Genomic DNA, 16988 nt, shown 5'->3' with positions numbered 1-16988 from the left:
ACAGGTAGCTTTCTATTCTGGAAATGTTGTATGATGCTGTTAGAGCAAGTACTTTTCTGGGTTACAAATGCCTTCCCATGGAAGGTGGACTCCTGAGAATGCAGTGGGTGAGAAAAGACTGTAAGGACTACGGCTGTAAAACAGAAACAAACCCAAGTCCATGATGGCTTGTCCACTTGCCTGTTGCTTTTTCAGCAGGATATTGACGCTGGTCAGGTCTTTGCCGTAGTCATCAGACTGAATCTGACTCTCCAGGCCGTGCAGCCATTTGTCTAGATCTGCGCAGCTCTGGGTGAAAAGTTCGGCCTTGTTTGCATCAAAGAGCCGCTGGGCCTTGGTCTGGGTAGTGGATTCAAGGACTTCCCACATTTCATGTAAACCAGTGAGTTTCTCCTTCACCACAGGTTCCGTCTCAGGCTTTTCTGAAATGAGCTGCATTCCTTCCTGGAAAACAAAACCAGCATGGTTGTAAATAAACAGTTTGCTACAGAAAAAATGTCACTGTGTAAAACAAACCTAGGACATTTGATCTGTGATTTACCCACTCATTCAACACACAGTGTTTCCACATGAAGTTACTGCTCAATAAAATCAACGATGGCCTAGCTTGCAGACATTACATGGGTTTCATGGGAATGAAGCAATAAATGCTAAATGCTGAAACAGTTTCAACTGAGGCAATGGAATAATGAATGCTAATAACCTGACTTCATCCCCTCTACTCCATGACCAAAGATGATATAACACACATTATTACTATTGTTATTATTTTGAGACAGGGTCTTGTTCTGTCACCCAGGCTGAAGTACAGTGGCGTGATCTTAGCTCACTGCAACCTCTGCCTCCTGGGCTCATGCCTCAGCCTCCCCAATAGCTGGGATTACAGGCGCACACCACCAGGCCTGGCTATTTTTGTACGTTTCATAGAGATGGGGTTTCCCCATGTTGGCCAAGCTGGTCTCAAACTCCTGGCCTCAAGTAATTCACCCGCCTTGGCCTCTCAAAGTGCTGGGATTACAGGCGTGAGCCACCATGCCCCGCCAACACATTATTTTAACCATGAAGAATCTGAAACAATTTAAAAAGTCTAAAAGGAGAGAAGGGAGGGGTGGGGAACTCCACGTTCATCTTCAGTTACGCTGCACGGAATCTCTGTGCCAGAATTACATGTTATAATAATTATTATAGTGCCTGGTATACAGTAGTCTCACAGGAAAAAGGAATTTTAAAAAATATGTATATATTTAAAATTATGTGCAATCTGTCACAGTGCAACACAAATAATATGATCAAGACAGTGGAATCCCTGCATGAGAGCTCACAGTCCATCAGCAACAGCAGATGAGAGGCATGACAGAAACTAAATGCCTAATATTCGTTCTAAGATAAATCAAGCATTTTCTACTATCTGGTTGGGTTTCTGTTTTTTTCCCTTTTGATGGGTTGAATTCAGGAACCCGTAAGTGCAAAGAGAGCTGCTATTACTGGCTGTGTAACTTACGTAAATGTACAGATAAGACTCAGATGTTTTGGAAAATGTGCTAAATAAAAAGGAGGTTATTACTACCCTGTTTGTTTTCTCACCATGGCCACATCAAATGTTTTAACTCACCTTCTCGATTTTGTCAAGCCATTCTTTGTTGGATGCAAGTTCTGCCATAAATGCTTGATGCTTCAACCATTTACTGTGCAGATTTCTGGCTTCATCGTAAGACATGTCCTGGGCCGTGAGCATCTTCTCATTGATCCAGAGAGACAGCTAGGGAAAGATCAGAAGGATTCAGCGATTGTGATCCTAGACATCAGCCTTTTTACCGCCTGCAATGGGTTGTGTTTATGTCATATTATGCATACTACACACATTTCCATGGTGACAGACAGCCAAATATTTAACTTCACAACTCCGACCCGTCATGACAGGTGTCCATTAGATGGAGCTTGTACCTGAGCTCTGCTCCAAACTATATCTGATATTCATTCCAGAAGTACAAAAGCTCTATAAGCCAGCTTTCAAACTGTTTGGCACTCAAAACTGGCTTTCCCCACAAAAGGCCCGTGTTTAAAATTCTGCCCTGACCAGTCCAAGACACGACCCTTTTTCTCTTCCAAATACCTGTGTCAGCTATACCATGTTAATCATGATTGACTTTTACCCCATTTGGCAATCCTTCTAACTCTTTTAGTTCTTTTTTATTTAAAAAAACAAAACAAAAACTGCTTATTTATGACCTCCTCCTTTTTGCGGGTGCATCGAAGGGAATGCCAAAAGGCATAAATAACTTGCTCACTGTAGGGCTAAGGCAACAATGATGCCCTTTCAATGTTTCCTTCAAGTTTGAGTCACCTTCACCTCTTTTTCTATAGCCTCAAGTTCTCTAAAAACCTTTCATTCACACCAAGAACACTTCACAGGACTTGATTTTGAGACCCAACATGTCCGCTTGGATCTGAACTCTGGAGAGCCACACAAAGGCTGCCGGCCGCTGACAGACCTGAGAAAGGAGCTGTCTTACTGGGGTCAGCCAAACGCCAGGCCCAGACCCACTTTTCCTGGCTTCCATCCCGAATCGGCCCTGGCTCATTACTGCCTGCCTGTAAGGGCCATGCCAGAGTTCTGATTCCCACCCCATTTGCTGTGCTAACCTAGGAAGAGTTTTTTTTTGCCCAGGCTGAAGATACACAAAAGAATGCAGAGCCAGCCTGGAATCAGAAGCAACCAACTGAAGGGACCATGTCCCTTCTCCTGAGTGACCGTGAGAAGCCCACTTTTATACCAGTTATTGTCACAGCAAATTGGCACCTTAAATCCTTCATGGATCTATCAACAAAGATCTAGAAGTGGCACATAAAACCAGTAGAAGTACTTACAGAATTAACATTTCCAAGGCCCTTCCACTCCCGCTGTGGGCTGCTGCCAGGAAAGGCTCCCCCAGAGATTTGTTTTTTGGAAATGATGTCAAGGATAGTGATGTGGGTCACAGAAGCCCCCGGCTCTGAAAGTGGGTGAACTCTTGGGTACTGTCCTTACCTTTCTCGGGCTACTCACCACGCAGGGAATGGCACAGGGGCCAGAGAGTGGGAGGGGGTTAAAAGCAAAAGGTAGTGAGATTTTTGATGTCACTCTTGGTTGAGGGAAAAACTAGCAAATCTCATAAAGCCCTTTGTCATCAAAGACAATGGATGTATTACACAATAAAAGCACTGCACTTCCTACTTTGAAATAATTATCTATGTTCCAGTTTTCTGGGCAGCTAAATCTGAAAGACTATGGCCATTCAATCTTAGGGGAAAAGAGGTTAAAGGGAAACTGAATGACAAAATGTTTCCCTGTATTCTGTACATACACACAAAATAGAAGGCGTTTATCGATTCCAAGTGCCAAGGACATTCACATATTTTCACTATTCATAACCACCTACCGAAGAGGGATTAAAAAGAGAGAGAGGGAGCGCTACATAAAAATCAGAGGCTTATAAACAAATCTGCTCTTTGCTGAACACATCATCCTACAGATAAAGCATCGTGTGATACAGCACAATGAAATGGATCTGTGGAACTTGCTAGTTCATCAGCATTCTGGAGCCAGAGCTACAGTTATTATTTGTGGGCATTTACAAAGGTCATTTAAGAATTTACTCATTCTCTGCAGAAAAGAACACTGTGCAGATTGGAAAAAGATAAGGAAAAAATACTTTGATCATTGAATTAAGCTAACAGCAAAGGATTAACTCACATCCCTGTACCAGACACATGTAGACATACTGCCTGCCTTCCTGGAAAAATAAAAATCAGTTCCAGAAAATAGGTGGTACAGTGTGAGGAAATACAACAAAAAAAGGAATACCTTTAAAATCATTCATTCATTTTTCAGGACATCACATTAAAATAACACTACAGGCCAGGTGCGGTGGCTCATGCCTGTAATCCCAGCACTTCAGGAGGCCAAGGAGGGTGGATCACTTGAGGCCAGGAGTTCAAGACCAGCCTGGCCAAGAGGGTGAAACCTCATCTCTACTAAAAATACAAAAACTAGCTGGGTGTGGTGGCACGTGCCTGGAATCCCAGCTACTCGGAAGGCTGAGGTAGGAGACTCGCTTGAATCCGGGCGGTGGGGGCTGTAGTGAGCCGAGATCCCACCACTGCACTCCCGCCTGGGCAACAGAGAGAGACCCTGTCTCAAAACAAAACAAAAACACTACAAAGATGATGATGGTCTCCATCTTCCCACTGTAACTGGGAATAGGAGGGTCCCTGCTCATTCCAGCATACTGTATATGCCAGCATACTGTATTGCTGGTATAATAGTTGTCCTCATCTAGGCGGTGTTTATGCGGGTGGCAACGGGGTGGATCTTACAACCCACACCTTCTCTAGCCAAGGCACCCAACAAGGAAGGAAGCCGAAAAAAGAGACAAACCCCTGGATTCCCCATATCTTGAACAATACCAACATCCTATAATAATAATAAATTTGACCTCTGAGTGCTCTGTAAATATCTACCAGAATGACAGGTAGATTATCAAATGTAGGGCTGGTCCACACACAAACACCATTCTCAAAAGATTCTGGCTTAAAAGGGGTATATTTTAATAAGGCTGAATGATGGGAAAATTTATAGCCAATGACTGCATCACCCTTTTGATTATAGTACTATACCAAGAGTTTTAGAGCCCCCAAGCTTGACCTAAATTCCACCAACCATGCAGAGACTACACATGCTGGTGTGGGATACACGACACCTCCCACACGCACTATGGCTGTACTAACTTCTAATGTGGCTCAAGGACAGACAGGCAGAACAAGGGAAGACAGGATAAACCAGGATGAGTTGGCAGAGCAGTCACATGGAGATATGCAAATCATCTCCTGGACATAAAAAGCCCCACCTAAATTTTCCTGTGTCCTTTGAGGAGAAGTCACAGAAGACAGAGCCCCTGGGCATGCCTCACAATCACTGGAACTCAGCCAAGGTGTGTGTGGAGGAGAGAACTCCTCATAACCAGGGATGCTAATTTAGAGCAAGTGGAAACAAAGATCTAAAGACCTATTAAGACTGACCATTTCCTGTGATTCCATTGGGAAGAACTAAAACTTTATGTATTTATTTTCCCATATATGTCTACTTGTGAAATCTACATATGTCAGTGGAAAATAAGAGACTGGAAATTTCCAAAACAAATGAGTTTCTCTCAAGGGTTCCCTGGCCACTCATGTGCTCGCACCCCGGCCTTCTTTTTCTCAGATTTAACCTTAGCTTTACCATGGTTAGGTAAATGAATTTCATCTTATTAACTTGCCCTTTAAAAGCAGGAGTGTGGGATCCCATTGACCTCCCCATCCCCAGGAATACGGGCTGAGGTTACAGGGAGTCACTGATGGTTCCTCAACGTGGAACAGGGACTACCAATCTGTGGAAGGCACAGTCCAAGCTGCAAACACCTCTTCATCCCTTTTACTCCCTATGGTGAAAAATGGCAACTGGTATTACTACAGCACACTAGGCCAACTCCATATAGCTAGCTTTAGATCCCATTACTCTCTTCTCCGCCCTGTCTTGAACACGAATGCCTCTGTGAGTGAGTATCCTATTCAAATGGGTTACTAAAGCTTGCGTGTCACTTAGAAGAGGCACTCCTGTCTTCAGCCTGTCTGGCTCCAGGCAAATCCCCCAGAGACCTAGATTCATCAATGTGGTGCTTAAAGCTGACAGACCCTAAGCTTCATAGTTTAGGGGCTTTCCTTCTTAAGGTTTTGCTGCAAGAGCATATTGCAAGATTCACAGTAAGACAGCAGTTTAACGGACGCAAAGGATTGCTTCTGTTATACGTGATCCAACGCAGCTGTCATTGGAGCCGTATTTCTTTTAATGCACAGTCACATGTTTGCATGCAGGGTGTCTGTGATGATAGGAGTTGTATTCTCAGCATATGACCTGATTCTATCCCCATACTCTTAGCCCCATCAAGGTTCCTGCAGTTTTGTGTGGATATTCCTCACCCCATTTTTGCCTGAGGATTTTTATTTTAATAAACCAGAGAGGGCTGAGTGTCTGTTATTCTCCGGCAGACAGAGAAATATGGTATGCTCATAAACTCACATGTGAAATCGGCTAGATGCTATTCTCCAACTAGCGTGCAGAGAAACTACTTTTTTCTGGCCAACTTTAAATTTCAAAGTTTGTGAATGTATCAGAAGAACATGAAATAGTACAATGATCATCAGATTAATACCACATGTTAAAACTTGGTGCTTGGAATCAGCATTACTGCTCTTTGCATGTTAGATACACATGGGAAGAGCCTGAAAGATGGACAGATGAAGGTCTTAAGTGAATAAGAAACTAATTTGTATTTTTAAAATCTCCACTTCTTACTTGGTAGCCAGTTTCAGTTCCCTTTAGTTCTTTCCTTCCACACCATTGAAATGTACATTGCTTTAAAGAGTGAAAACATGACACTAAATGCTTTTAGGTTGCACAATATTCTAGGACATCCATATCCAATAGAACTTCCTTTGACCATAGAAATGTTCTATATTTGTGTTGTCTAACATGGTAGCCACTAGTCACAGTTGGCTACTGAGCACTAAAATATAGCTAGAGATGGAAGAACTACACTCTTAGTTTTATTTAATTATAGTTAATTTAAAATGAAATAGCCAACCAACCATAAAGACATTGTGGCTGGTGGCTACTGTAATGAACAGTGCAGTACTATACTATTAATATAATATTCTAGATTATAATGATCTAATTAAGCTGTAACTTGTAGGCTGGAGAACTGACGAAGTGCCACATATCCCTGAGAGTCAAATGGGTGCTATGGATTTCTGGTTTCATTAATTTTATAATTCAAAAGGCTCTTGTGCTAAATGCTGGTTGGCAATTGCTATTACTGGAACCCAGGAATGGAGGGATTAAAAAGCAACATACCTCTTGACAATCTTGCAGGAATTTCTGTAGATCTCTGTTGTCCTTCAACCTCATCAAAAGTTCACTGGCTGTCTCACGATTCTTCCTATGTCTATTAGAATGGTAACAAAAATAATTTTTAAAGAAGAAAGTAGAGAATCTTGAAATACAGAATACAAATCAATTTCTTTCCTGAATTTCTAACTACACTAAAAAGAGTTCGCTTGCAGTTCTCAATAATGTGAAGAGACAAGATAAAGAGATTTTAGCATCCTCCAAAGTAGTAAGCCACGGTCCCAGAGAGACCCAAACACCTGCCCAAACTACACAACAGGCCGAACATACTGTCAAATGATCTATACAAATCTGGTGCCTCCTAATCTGGTGTTGAGAAAAAAATATGAGCACACGCTATGTACAAGTCCTTATTTTAGGCACCGGGGGAGAACTGGAAACTTATTTTGAAGAAGCTTATAACTGGGTGACACATACAAGGCTAAGAAAATATATATAATCATGTGACTGGCTTTAAACAAATGTTTCCTGATAAACAGTTTCTCATCTTGAAAAAAACTCACCAAAAATAAAACAAAAAGGAATGAAAATTTTTAGACCTATAAGACTATATACTAACTCAATCCCACTTTTAATCAATTGCTAAGGGTAATTAAAGCTCAAAGAAGTTAAAACACAAAACCTTAAATAAATAACTTGCAAGAATTGGAAAGAGCTGCTGAATTTGGTAAACACTAAGGTAAAGGGGGTGCTCACTCCCTACTTGGCTCCTTCCTCATCTGCTGTGAAGGTGACAGCATTCTTTGGCAAACTTCCTTCATGCATCCAGTGGCTTAGAGATGGAAACTGAGAAAGAGCAGCGTGAATGCCTAGCAAAGGATTGTCTTCCAGTGGCTCCACTACAATAGGGGAGAGCTTTACTTCCAATAGGGGAGGACCCACTGAGGATTCAGAAGCACTGCCACACATACACTTCCTTGATATTCCTGAGTTGCCTAAGCAAGAAAGCCAGTCTATATTCAGGGTATTAAGACGGATAAAGGCAGAGTGCAACTGAGGACAGCTGGGTTTCCATTCTGATTCTTAGAGCAATTTCTCACTGCCTGTGCCTGCACAAGGTCTCTCCTCCATCCGCCAAACCCTGAGGCAGGGATGAGGAAGAACACACAGCCTTGGATTCTCCACCACGCTGAGTAAAAGCAGCATGGTGAACACGTGCTGCTGACTGGTGTCTGAAAAAACTTCCCCAGGAGAAAGAAAGATGTTAGAGTAGAGATGCATGCACCACACAGGCCCTCAGTGGCTGCGGACAATGCAGTATCACAGCCGTTGTCTGCCTGGAGAACCAAAAGAAAAAGCCCTCTGCCCCTATAGCTCCTGCAGGTACCAGTGGCTACAGAACAGTAGAAATTATACATATTTACATGTTATAACATCATATATCATTATACTATGTAAATTACAGTATTATATACAATTATTATAAATAAAAATATTAGGCATATGTTAGACAGAAATAATGCCTTTTTAATTTTTTTAAGTTGAAAGGAGTTCCAGGAAAAGAGATTTTAATATGCTTATCCCACACAGGCAAAATGCAAACATAGAAAAATAGTTATACTATAATGCTAAATGAAAAGAGTTTATACATATTAAACAATACAAAACTCCAATGCATGGCTTAGAAACCAAACACTCAAATGGCATATGCTACAGATGGGATTAAGGGCAGTAGTTCTCCCCTTGAAAATGTTAGACATTTACTGCTTTTATAACAACAAAAAATAATAAAGGCCAGAGACATTTTATGTCATTGCATCTATCATCAGAGACCAAAATTAAATTAAAAAAAATAAAAGACTGTTAGTGAATTTGGGCTAAAAAGAATTAGTCATCTAAGAATGTGGATGGGTTAGGAATGTCAAAAGGAAATTCCCTTCCCTCAAATTCCAATTCTATTTCTAGGGGAGTTCAAGAACGCAAATCTTTAGAAAGGAGGTAATATGAGTTGGAGTTAGTGACAAATGCAGGAGTCCTGCCCCTAGTCAAAGGGATAAAGGATTCCATTTCCTTCGGCATGGCATCTCATTTAAGTCCTACAGTGGCAGGGAAGAATCCCAGATACTGGAAATTAACAACAGGACACACATCCTCGCCTCTCACGGAAATAGAAATGAACGCAACTTCAAACACTGTCTGGAAAGGTTCATTAAGGGAGAAATACAACCAGACAGAATCCTGAATGTGTTTCTTATATAATCAACTCTCACGCATGCCCAGCAGATACCTGCCCGGGCAGCCTTTCTTTTACAGTGGGACCATCAAGATGGGAAGAAGGAGGCAAGGATTTAGAATGGCATGTCCAAATGACGCCGATCTATGCGCAGGTGTGACAACGGCCTTTGTGTGGTGTGAAACACAGCCACGCAGGCATCTGGGACTGCCGCTGACTCACAAAACACTTAAAAGAAGTGAGTGTGGCTTAATGGTTTACTAGTGCAACGGACATCATTCACGGGAAGTGAAACTCAGGAAATTCCATGTTGGATCTTGGATTCAATTATAGGCAAGGGCCTGAGAAGGACCTTCTAAAACCAGGCTGTAGCTTCCACAGAACTAAGAGTGCTTTTCCATCTCTCACTTTCTCTCCCCGACAGAAGACTCAAAACAGCTCCCTCATCACATGAAGCAGATGTGGGTGTTCTGGTTTCTGTGAATAGTCAAGAACCCCAGGTGCCTGAGTGAAACAACTGGGTAATTTCTAAGCCTGTTTTCCGGTGTGAGAGAGGGTCTTGCTTTATGAAGCTAGATACTGTTCCTTGCTCCTCATGAACTGTGCTGTGGCTGGAATTTCCCTTTTGGCCAGGAGCTCCCTCCCTCCCTATTCACATCCGCTAGGGCAGGCTGAGGACAGTCTCTCCCCATTCACAGGCACTCTGAAGGCCACTCATGCCCTACCCACATCTGTTAGAGTCAGTGTCTTTGTTCTGGTACTCTTTCATTTCAACAGCTCAGGAGATTTCCTGAACGTAAGCACATTATAATGACTTTACATTCTAGGAGAATCGCTTCACCACAGTGTCAGGATGTTTCGAGGAGCGGGGATTAGATCTGAAGGTTTAGATGTTTACTTAGCTTGTGCTCCTGCAACACCTGGAACTCACAAATGTGTGTGTTTTCATAACAGACAAGTACCCTCTAGGGTCAGTTTCAGTTCTGTGGGCCTCTGGGGATATTAAAGTGAAATCAGAGTTCAGTTAACATCAGTGGAGAAAAATAAGAAAATGTAGTTCTCCCGATGGCAGCTCATCTGGAAGCTCCCTCCTTCCATCTTTATTATGCTTATTGATAATACAGGGTCATTTTTACATTTCTTTTTTAAAACTGAGGAATCCTAAGGAAGCTCTGGAACAGCAGGAGCCCGGGCTCTTGGTCAAGGGCAAAAGGAAGGTTAAGCCACAACTGAGGACTGCTGCTGCTGAAATGTTTTCTCATATCCAGGAGTCTTGACAGCATCATCTGCTTCCAACAGCTTTGTACTGTTGCAGCACTGGGGACATAAAAAGAAACCAAGGAAGCACCAAGACAGCTGCACGCCTGCCTGAATGCACATGTCCCTAACAGCCAAGCCCGCCTGCAGGAAACCAGCTGTGTGCATCTAACATGGAAGTACACAGGATACCTTATTTACAAAATACTCAGAGTTAGTATTACAAAAAAAGGAAGTTTTTTTCCTCTAGGTTAAGAACGCTTTGCCCAATCACTGTTTCTCACACTCATTTAAGGAGGATTTGGTGGATTTATTTTTCTTTTTTGCAGCTGTTTTAAAAGCAACAGATACAAAATTATAAGTAATATAAGTTATGCTCTATTCCACAATACCACCCTAGAGAACATACGGTTCAGGCTGGGAATCAGCTCAGAAAAAAAGATTGGAAGTGCTAAAGACAGGAGCTCAATCTTTATTGGAAACAGAGTCATCCCCTCTCCACCCATCTTATTTTAAGTCAACTTGACCAGGGGTCCGAGGAAACCCTCTTGGATGTGGTAAGCAAAGGAGTATTTTTCCTTTCCAATACACCTGAAGGCCAGGAGAGAGGCACAGAGGAAGAGCTTGTTTTTTGATGATATCAGTCTCACAGCAAGCCCTTAAATTCAACCCAAACTGGAACAGAGGCTAGTGACTGATCCAGTGGCTGGTCCAGACTGGCCTGTGCTAGTGCATCCAACCCCTGATCTGCCCCAACCTCCAACTTAAGTAACCAGGGCAAGGCAAGAGTAAGGGGTGAGTCAAAGAGTTAGGGTCAAATGGAGTCCACTGGCCTCCAGCCAGGCAGGAAATCTTTCAGACACACAGACACACAGACACAGACACAGACACACAGACACACAGACACACACACACAAGTAAATAAATAATTTTAAACAAGAAATGAAGAAAGTGTATCCAATCCTGGAGATGCCCTGGCAGAAGAGGAAAATAACCTTTGCTCTTATTTACCTCCCATCATGAAAAAGATCCTATTACAGCACTATCCAAGCCAATTTTCTAAAAAAGTCCAGATTATGTTCCTTTGTGGCTTTGCCAGGTCCTCAGAATAAGCCAGCTTCACCCTCCCTTCCCACTCTGCTGACAGGTTTCTTTCTCATGGATGAAGGGGAACATGGGCTTGGCTGGGAATACCTGGCGTCAGGGGTCCTATCAGGTGACACAAGCATGTGTCAATCCTCAAAGGGCATGGCTTACACCTGAATGCGACGCAGCATTGCAGCTCTTACAGGTCCTTGGTTAAGAATTAGCTTGGCTTCTCAGGCTTTCTTTCCTTTTGTGGACACCTGTACATGTCTCACCAGAACCACATTCTCAGGCAGTCATGCACGGCTCACTAATTTTCTGTTTGGGTAGATGAAATTCTGCTGGGCACCCATATTCCGCCCGCTGGGAAATTTATGCCCACACTCCCAAGGGCTTCTGGCCAATGATTCAGAAGTTTGAGAGCCCCAACGTGCAAGTCTCCCTTAAGAACCTCAGAAAACTGTACCTGTCGTCAATAGAGTCCACTTTCTCCTGGATGCGATCTGAGTTGATGTTCCCATCGCTCACCAGCCTCCGGCCAGTCTCCACCACAGCGTTGATCTTCTCCTCATTGGCGTCCATGGTGGTCATGAAGTCCTCTTGCTTTTTAATTGCTGCTTCAGCTCCTTCCAAGGTGGTAGGCATTTCAGTGTGAGCCAGAACATACTCCTTATTTAAAAAGAGAAACAAGTCATAGAGGATCAATGAAGGATCTCATTTTCCTGTGTTCTACATTTCCATGCAACATACTTCACAACACTTTCTTCATTACACTTACATGAAATAATTAAATCACATCAAATTAAAAATTAGGAGGTAAAAAAACCCAGTGGGACACTGTAACTGACTGAATTTCCTCAAGGTTTAAATGCTCTAAATTTTTTTTTCCAAATTGACTGAGGAAAGGAACCAAAGCTTTGTGCATCAGCCTCAAGGGTCCTCTCACGTGCCCGTCAAGGCAACAGTAATGTACCCTTCATACCCTCTCTTTGAGACAGTAGCAGCCCTGAAGTTGGTGACTATCCTCAGCTGTTTTTATTTCTCTAATCGCTGCCTTGTGTCCTCAGGTGAAGTCCCTGACCCTTTTAGAGCAATAAGACAGATTGGTCTCAAGAAAAAAAAAACCTTCACTGTACTTTTTTTTTTTTTTTTTTAAAGAGACAGGGTCTCATCCTGCTACCCAGGCTGGAGTGCAGTGGCACAATCACAGCTCACTTCAGCCTTGACCTCCTGGGCTCAAGTGATTCTCCTGCCCCTGCCTCCCCAAAAGCTGGGATTACAGGAGTGAGTCATCATGCCTGGCCCTCACTGTATCTTTTAAATGGGATCAATACCTCAATTATGAGGACATACTATGTCCTAAATGGCAGTTGAAATCAAATAGTACTTTGTAAGGCAAAGCAGCTCCTATGGCAATCTTCAATTCCTGTCCCCTACAATGTGATGGATTTCAGTGCCTCAAGAGTATTGGGGAAAAAATCTGTCTCTAAATTATCCATATAATTCCATACAGGTGTGGGTTAAATCAGTTGCCCCAGCCAAAACATTTCAAAACGCAGCCAGGGCTGCTTTCATGGAAAGGAAGCAAAGGCAGGAACAAATCTTACCTGGTTGTTAAGAAAGGCTTCCGCTTGCTTCGTGTCTCTGAGGAACTGCTGGTAGGCATGTGACTGGGAAAGGAGATTTTGTCTGTTCTCCCACATCTTGTGCAGCTCATTCCATCCAGTGTCCAGGGCCTGCAGTCGCTGCCGCAGAAACATGTACTGGGCATCGGTCTGCCCCTGGGTGACCATCTCGCCCATGTCCCTCATCTTCTGGTAGTCCTCCTCATAGTTGTCAATCTCGTTCTTGATGTTCTCATGCTGTGTGAGCAGCTTCTCGGCCTCGGTCAGGGTGTTTGGCATGTCCTCCGAGGCGATTGCTGTCTGGGTCCTAGAGAGCCAGGACTGGAAGTCGTCCAAGTCCCGTAGGAACTGCTGCAGCTTGCTGGCCTCTCCCAGGGAGGCCTCTCGGTTTTTCAGGGTGGTCTTCATCTCCTCCCACACGTCGCTGATCTCGGCCAGCCGAGACAGGATGGCCTGGGCCTGGTCGGGGTGCTCGGACTCCAGCTTCTCTGCCTCCTTCTGCAGGTCACTCAGCTTTGCCTCAATGGCCACCAAGTCCCGCTCCATGCCAGTCAGCTTGCGCTGCAGGGCCATGACGCCAGCCAGGTCATTGCCCAGGTCCTGGGTGGACTCGATGACCTTGGTCTTTTCCCGAATCCAGGATTTGGTTTCGTTGCACTCGAGGTGGTAGTTCTGGATGCTCAGGGCAGACAGGAGGGCATCCTTCTTCCTGTCAACCAGTTCTCTGAACTGGCTCCACCTGTGAGTGCAGGGGCAGAGAGCGAGTGTAAAAAAGGGAAGACCGACCATGGCTGGGTTGCAAAAGGAACAGTGATGGGTTAATGCTGCTTATCTGTTTTCTCCATCTTTGCTTTGAGTACAGGCTTTCTGGAAAATTATCTCACTCAGACTACGAACACCATATATAATGGAAATGGCTCAGGGATGCAATGTAATCTGGAAAAAGCCTGTCACAAAGAGGAATGTGTTACAGAGCTCCAATGTGAGCAATCACAACACATCCATTCCCAGAGTCAATTAATTCATGTCTGCAACACACATTTTACACATCTCTGAACTCCACCTAATGAATGTTTTCCAAATCTAAGACTCTAAGACTGATGGTAACCTTCAAAACTGGGGCCAGATGCCACAACCTACTCAAACATGTTTACTCAACAAAAAGATAAGACCGGAACAAAGGTCTGCCCTGACAATCAGGACTTTTCCATTGGCAAATTAAGTGTTGAACATGCTAGAGTCCTGTTCCTGAAGTTACTTTAAAATGGATAGCACAGGTGTCATCTTAATACCTTCTACACTGGACACAGGTCACACCAAGGCCCTAACTTTGGTGTGCAGAGGGGCAGGTGCTGGGCTGGCTCAGATCATCCTCCTGCAACCAACGATGTTGCCCTGAGAGACACTTCTTACAAAACAAGGACATGTCAAAAGGCAGGTGCCAATGCCACGACATCGTGTTGCAATGTCAATGACCCCATGTGGGAAATTCCCAACAGCAAGGCTCAGTGAGTGACCTCACCCTCCCCGGCCCCACACGTGGGAGGCTGGCAGGCTGCTGGCTGCGTGCTCACCTCGTGTTGAGTTTGTCCTGCTGGGCTTTGATTTCCTTCTCACTTGGGTTGCCACTGTGCATCAGCTGGCGTGCAATCTGGTTCACCACTGCGACCCGGGAAGCCTGGTTGTTCATTTCTGGTTCTAGGCTCTCAAATCTGAAACGGCAATTTGACAGGGTGGTTACCTCCTGGGCCACTAGTGGTCACAAGGAACAGGCCAGTGACTGGCAGTGCCCCGCTCACCTGTGCTGGATGACCTCCAGATCCTCCAGCTTCTCTGGGATCTGCATGTTGTTGAGCCACTGCTCCTTTTCGTCGATCCAGAGCTCACAGGCGTCGGCCTCACTGAACATCTTGTACAGGGCCAGGGTGTCCTGGAGTGCTTGCTTCCGCAGCCGCGTCAGCTCTGCCACCTCCTTATATCGCTCCTCGATGCCCGACAGCCTGCCCCTCACGTCTGGAGACTCGGCATGCTCCTGGGGGAGGGCGCTGGCTTGCTCGTGCAGCGTGTCAAGGGTGGGCCTATAATTGGCAATCTCTTCCGCCACGTCCTTGTGTTTCTTGACCAGAGACTGTGTGGAATATTCATCGTGGCCCACATCGCTGCTGGAGACAATCTTGAGGATGTCCAGCATCCAGGCATCAATGTCGTCAGCATCTGCCTGGAACTGGTGTAGCAGGGAGGCCTCCTCCAGGCGCTTCTTCCGAATGGCTGAGAGCTGCTCTAGGTTGGCCCACTGCTCCCGGATGTAAATGATCCTCTCACGGATCTTCTCCGACCCGAAGTGCTCCTCCGCGATCATGTCTTCGCCTTCCTTGATGGCCTGCTCGAAGTGGCCACTGCGGCCGCTCATCTCGTCCTCAAACGCCCGGTGCTTGCTAAGCAGGCGCATGACGCTGGTCAGGTCTTTCCCGTAATCGTCTGAGGACAGGATCTTCTCCTTCTCCCGTATCCAGCCTTCCTCTTCTGCCATCTCCCAGAAGAACTTCCAGAGGCGGCGGGACTCTTCCAGACGGGCCCTGCGCTCAGCCGCCAGCTGGCAAAGCTCTTGATAACAGAACTCCATGTGGGCCACGCGGTCTCGGATCACCTGGGGGTCGCAGGGCTTGTAACCTGTTTAACATCAAGGAAGGAATGTAGGTGTGTGATGGAGCTCAGCATGGGTGCAGGCTCACCGACAGGCAGTGAGCTACACCCCGTGTACTTATGATTACTAGCTCACTGCTAATCTAAATGCAGGGCCATGTGATAAGGCAATGGAGCACCTTCTAATATCTTGACTAGAACAGGAGTGAGGGCAATGATAAATTTTTTTTTTTTTTTGGCACAACCGCAGACCAAGTGATCATCCTCTTGCAAGAAAGCACTTGAATCATATGAAAAAGGCAATTGCATATAATTGTTTCTAGAAATATACGAAGCAAAACCAAATCATTCTAAACATCCTCCAAACAGAGATATGTGCAACCAGCTGTGAAAACCAGGAGCCGCTGGAGCAGCCACACCAGGGTGTCGGTGCATGGCCAGAAAGAGTGAGGTCAGGCAAAAGTCTCACTGCCAAACACCAAGCCACTCAAAGCCAAGCAGCATTTGCGTATTTAAGGAAAGGACATATGAATTCCAGAAAAACAAGACAGAATTAGTGTTCAGAAGGCCACTCCACTGTATCTCATGCTCCCATGACAAACCCACCAGGAATGTAGAGTGGAAGAGTAACTTCAAAAGCCCCATTGTGTTTCTATAAATATGAATCTCTGGTGATCTGGAGGTAATGCTTGGAATGGGCCATCCTTACCTTCCCCGTCTGTTGCGAACTTCTGGGCAGAGGCATTGACACCTCTCACCCGCTCTGCCTGGATGCCAATGTCTGCTTCAACCAGGGTGTGCTTCTGTAACAGGTCTTCCACACCAAGTAAGTGTTTGCCATAGTCTTGAGACAATACTAGCACCTGTGCACAAGAAGCAATCAAAAGGACATCTGTGACTATAGCCTTGACTTCAGCATGACATAATCTTTGGACAAACAGCCAGCAATGAAGCTGTGCCTTCCCTCTAGTCTGCCATGGACCCCACACCTTCAGGGGAAGATGATGGTCAACAAACCAGAACAAAACAAATCAAACCTGAAGGCCTGAGTCAGGAGAGCTATCACAAACTAACAATCACCAACCTTGGAATAAGCAAGTCAAATCTACACTAAAAAGTGCAGAATAGAAGAAAAAGGTGGTGAGGGCCAGCAGGGGTGGGGGTGGGGAGGGTGGGCAGGGGTGCTGTATGAAAGATTCCAAAATATAAACTGAAACTT

General features: G+C 44.7%; 1 protein-coding gene across 5 annotated transcripts in view; it reads right to left on the bottom strand.

The window, feature by feature from the left end:
- The window catches only part of SPTBN1 (spectrin beta, non-erythrocytic 1), a 215097-nt gene that overhangs the window by 24882 nt on the left and 173227 nt on the right, over nucleotides 1-16988 (bottom strand). For all 5 annotated transcript variants that reach the window (XM_021924821.2, XM_021924817.2, XM_017947527.3 and 2 more), the window contains 8 exons: nucleotides 16479-16632; nucleotides 14926-15796; nucleotides 14701-14838; nucleotides 13109-13865; nucleotides 11968-12170; nucleotides 6932-7022; nucleotides 1613-1759; nucleotides 181-444 (listed from right to left, as the gene is read on the bottom strand). In XM_021924821.2, the coding sequence (XP_021780513.1) occupies nucleotides 181-444; nucleotides 1613-1759; nucleotides 6932-7022; nucleotides 11968-12170; nucleotides 13109-13865; nucleotides 14701-14838; nucleotides 14926-15796; nucleotides 16479-16632 (2625 nt within the window). The remainder of the gene's footprint in view (nucleotides 1-180; nucleotides 445-1612; nucleotides 1760-6931; nucleotides 7023-11967; nucleotides 12171-13108; nucleotides 13866-14700; nucleotides 14839-14925; nucleotides 15797-16478; nucleotides 16633-16988) is intronic.

This window comes from Papio anubis, chromosome 14 (assembly GCF_008728515.1).
Source record: "Papio anubis isolate 15944 chromosome 14, Panubis1.0, whole genome shotgun sequence".
Classification (NCBI taxonomy): Eukaryota; Metazoa; Chordata; class Mammalia; order Primates; family Cercopithecidae; genus Papio; species Papio anubis.
This window is presented reverse-complemented; position numbering and strand designations above follow the sequence as displayed.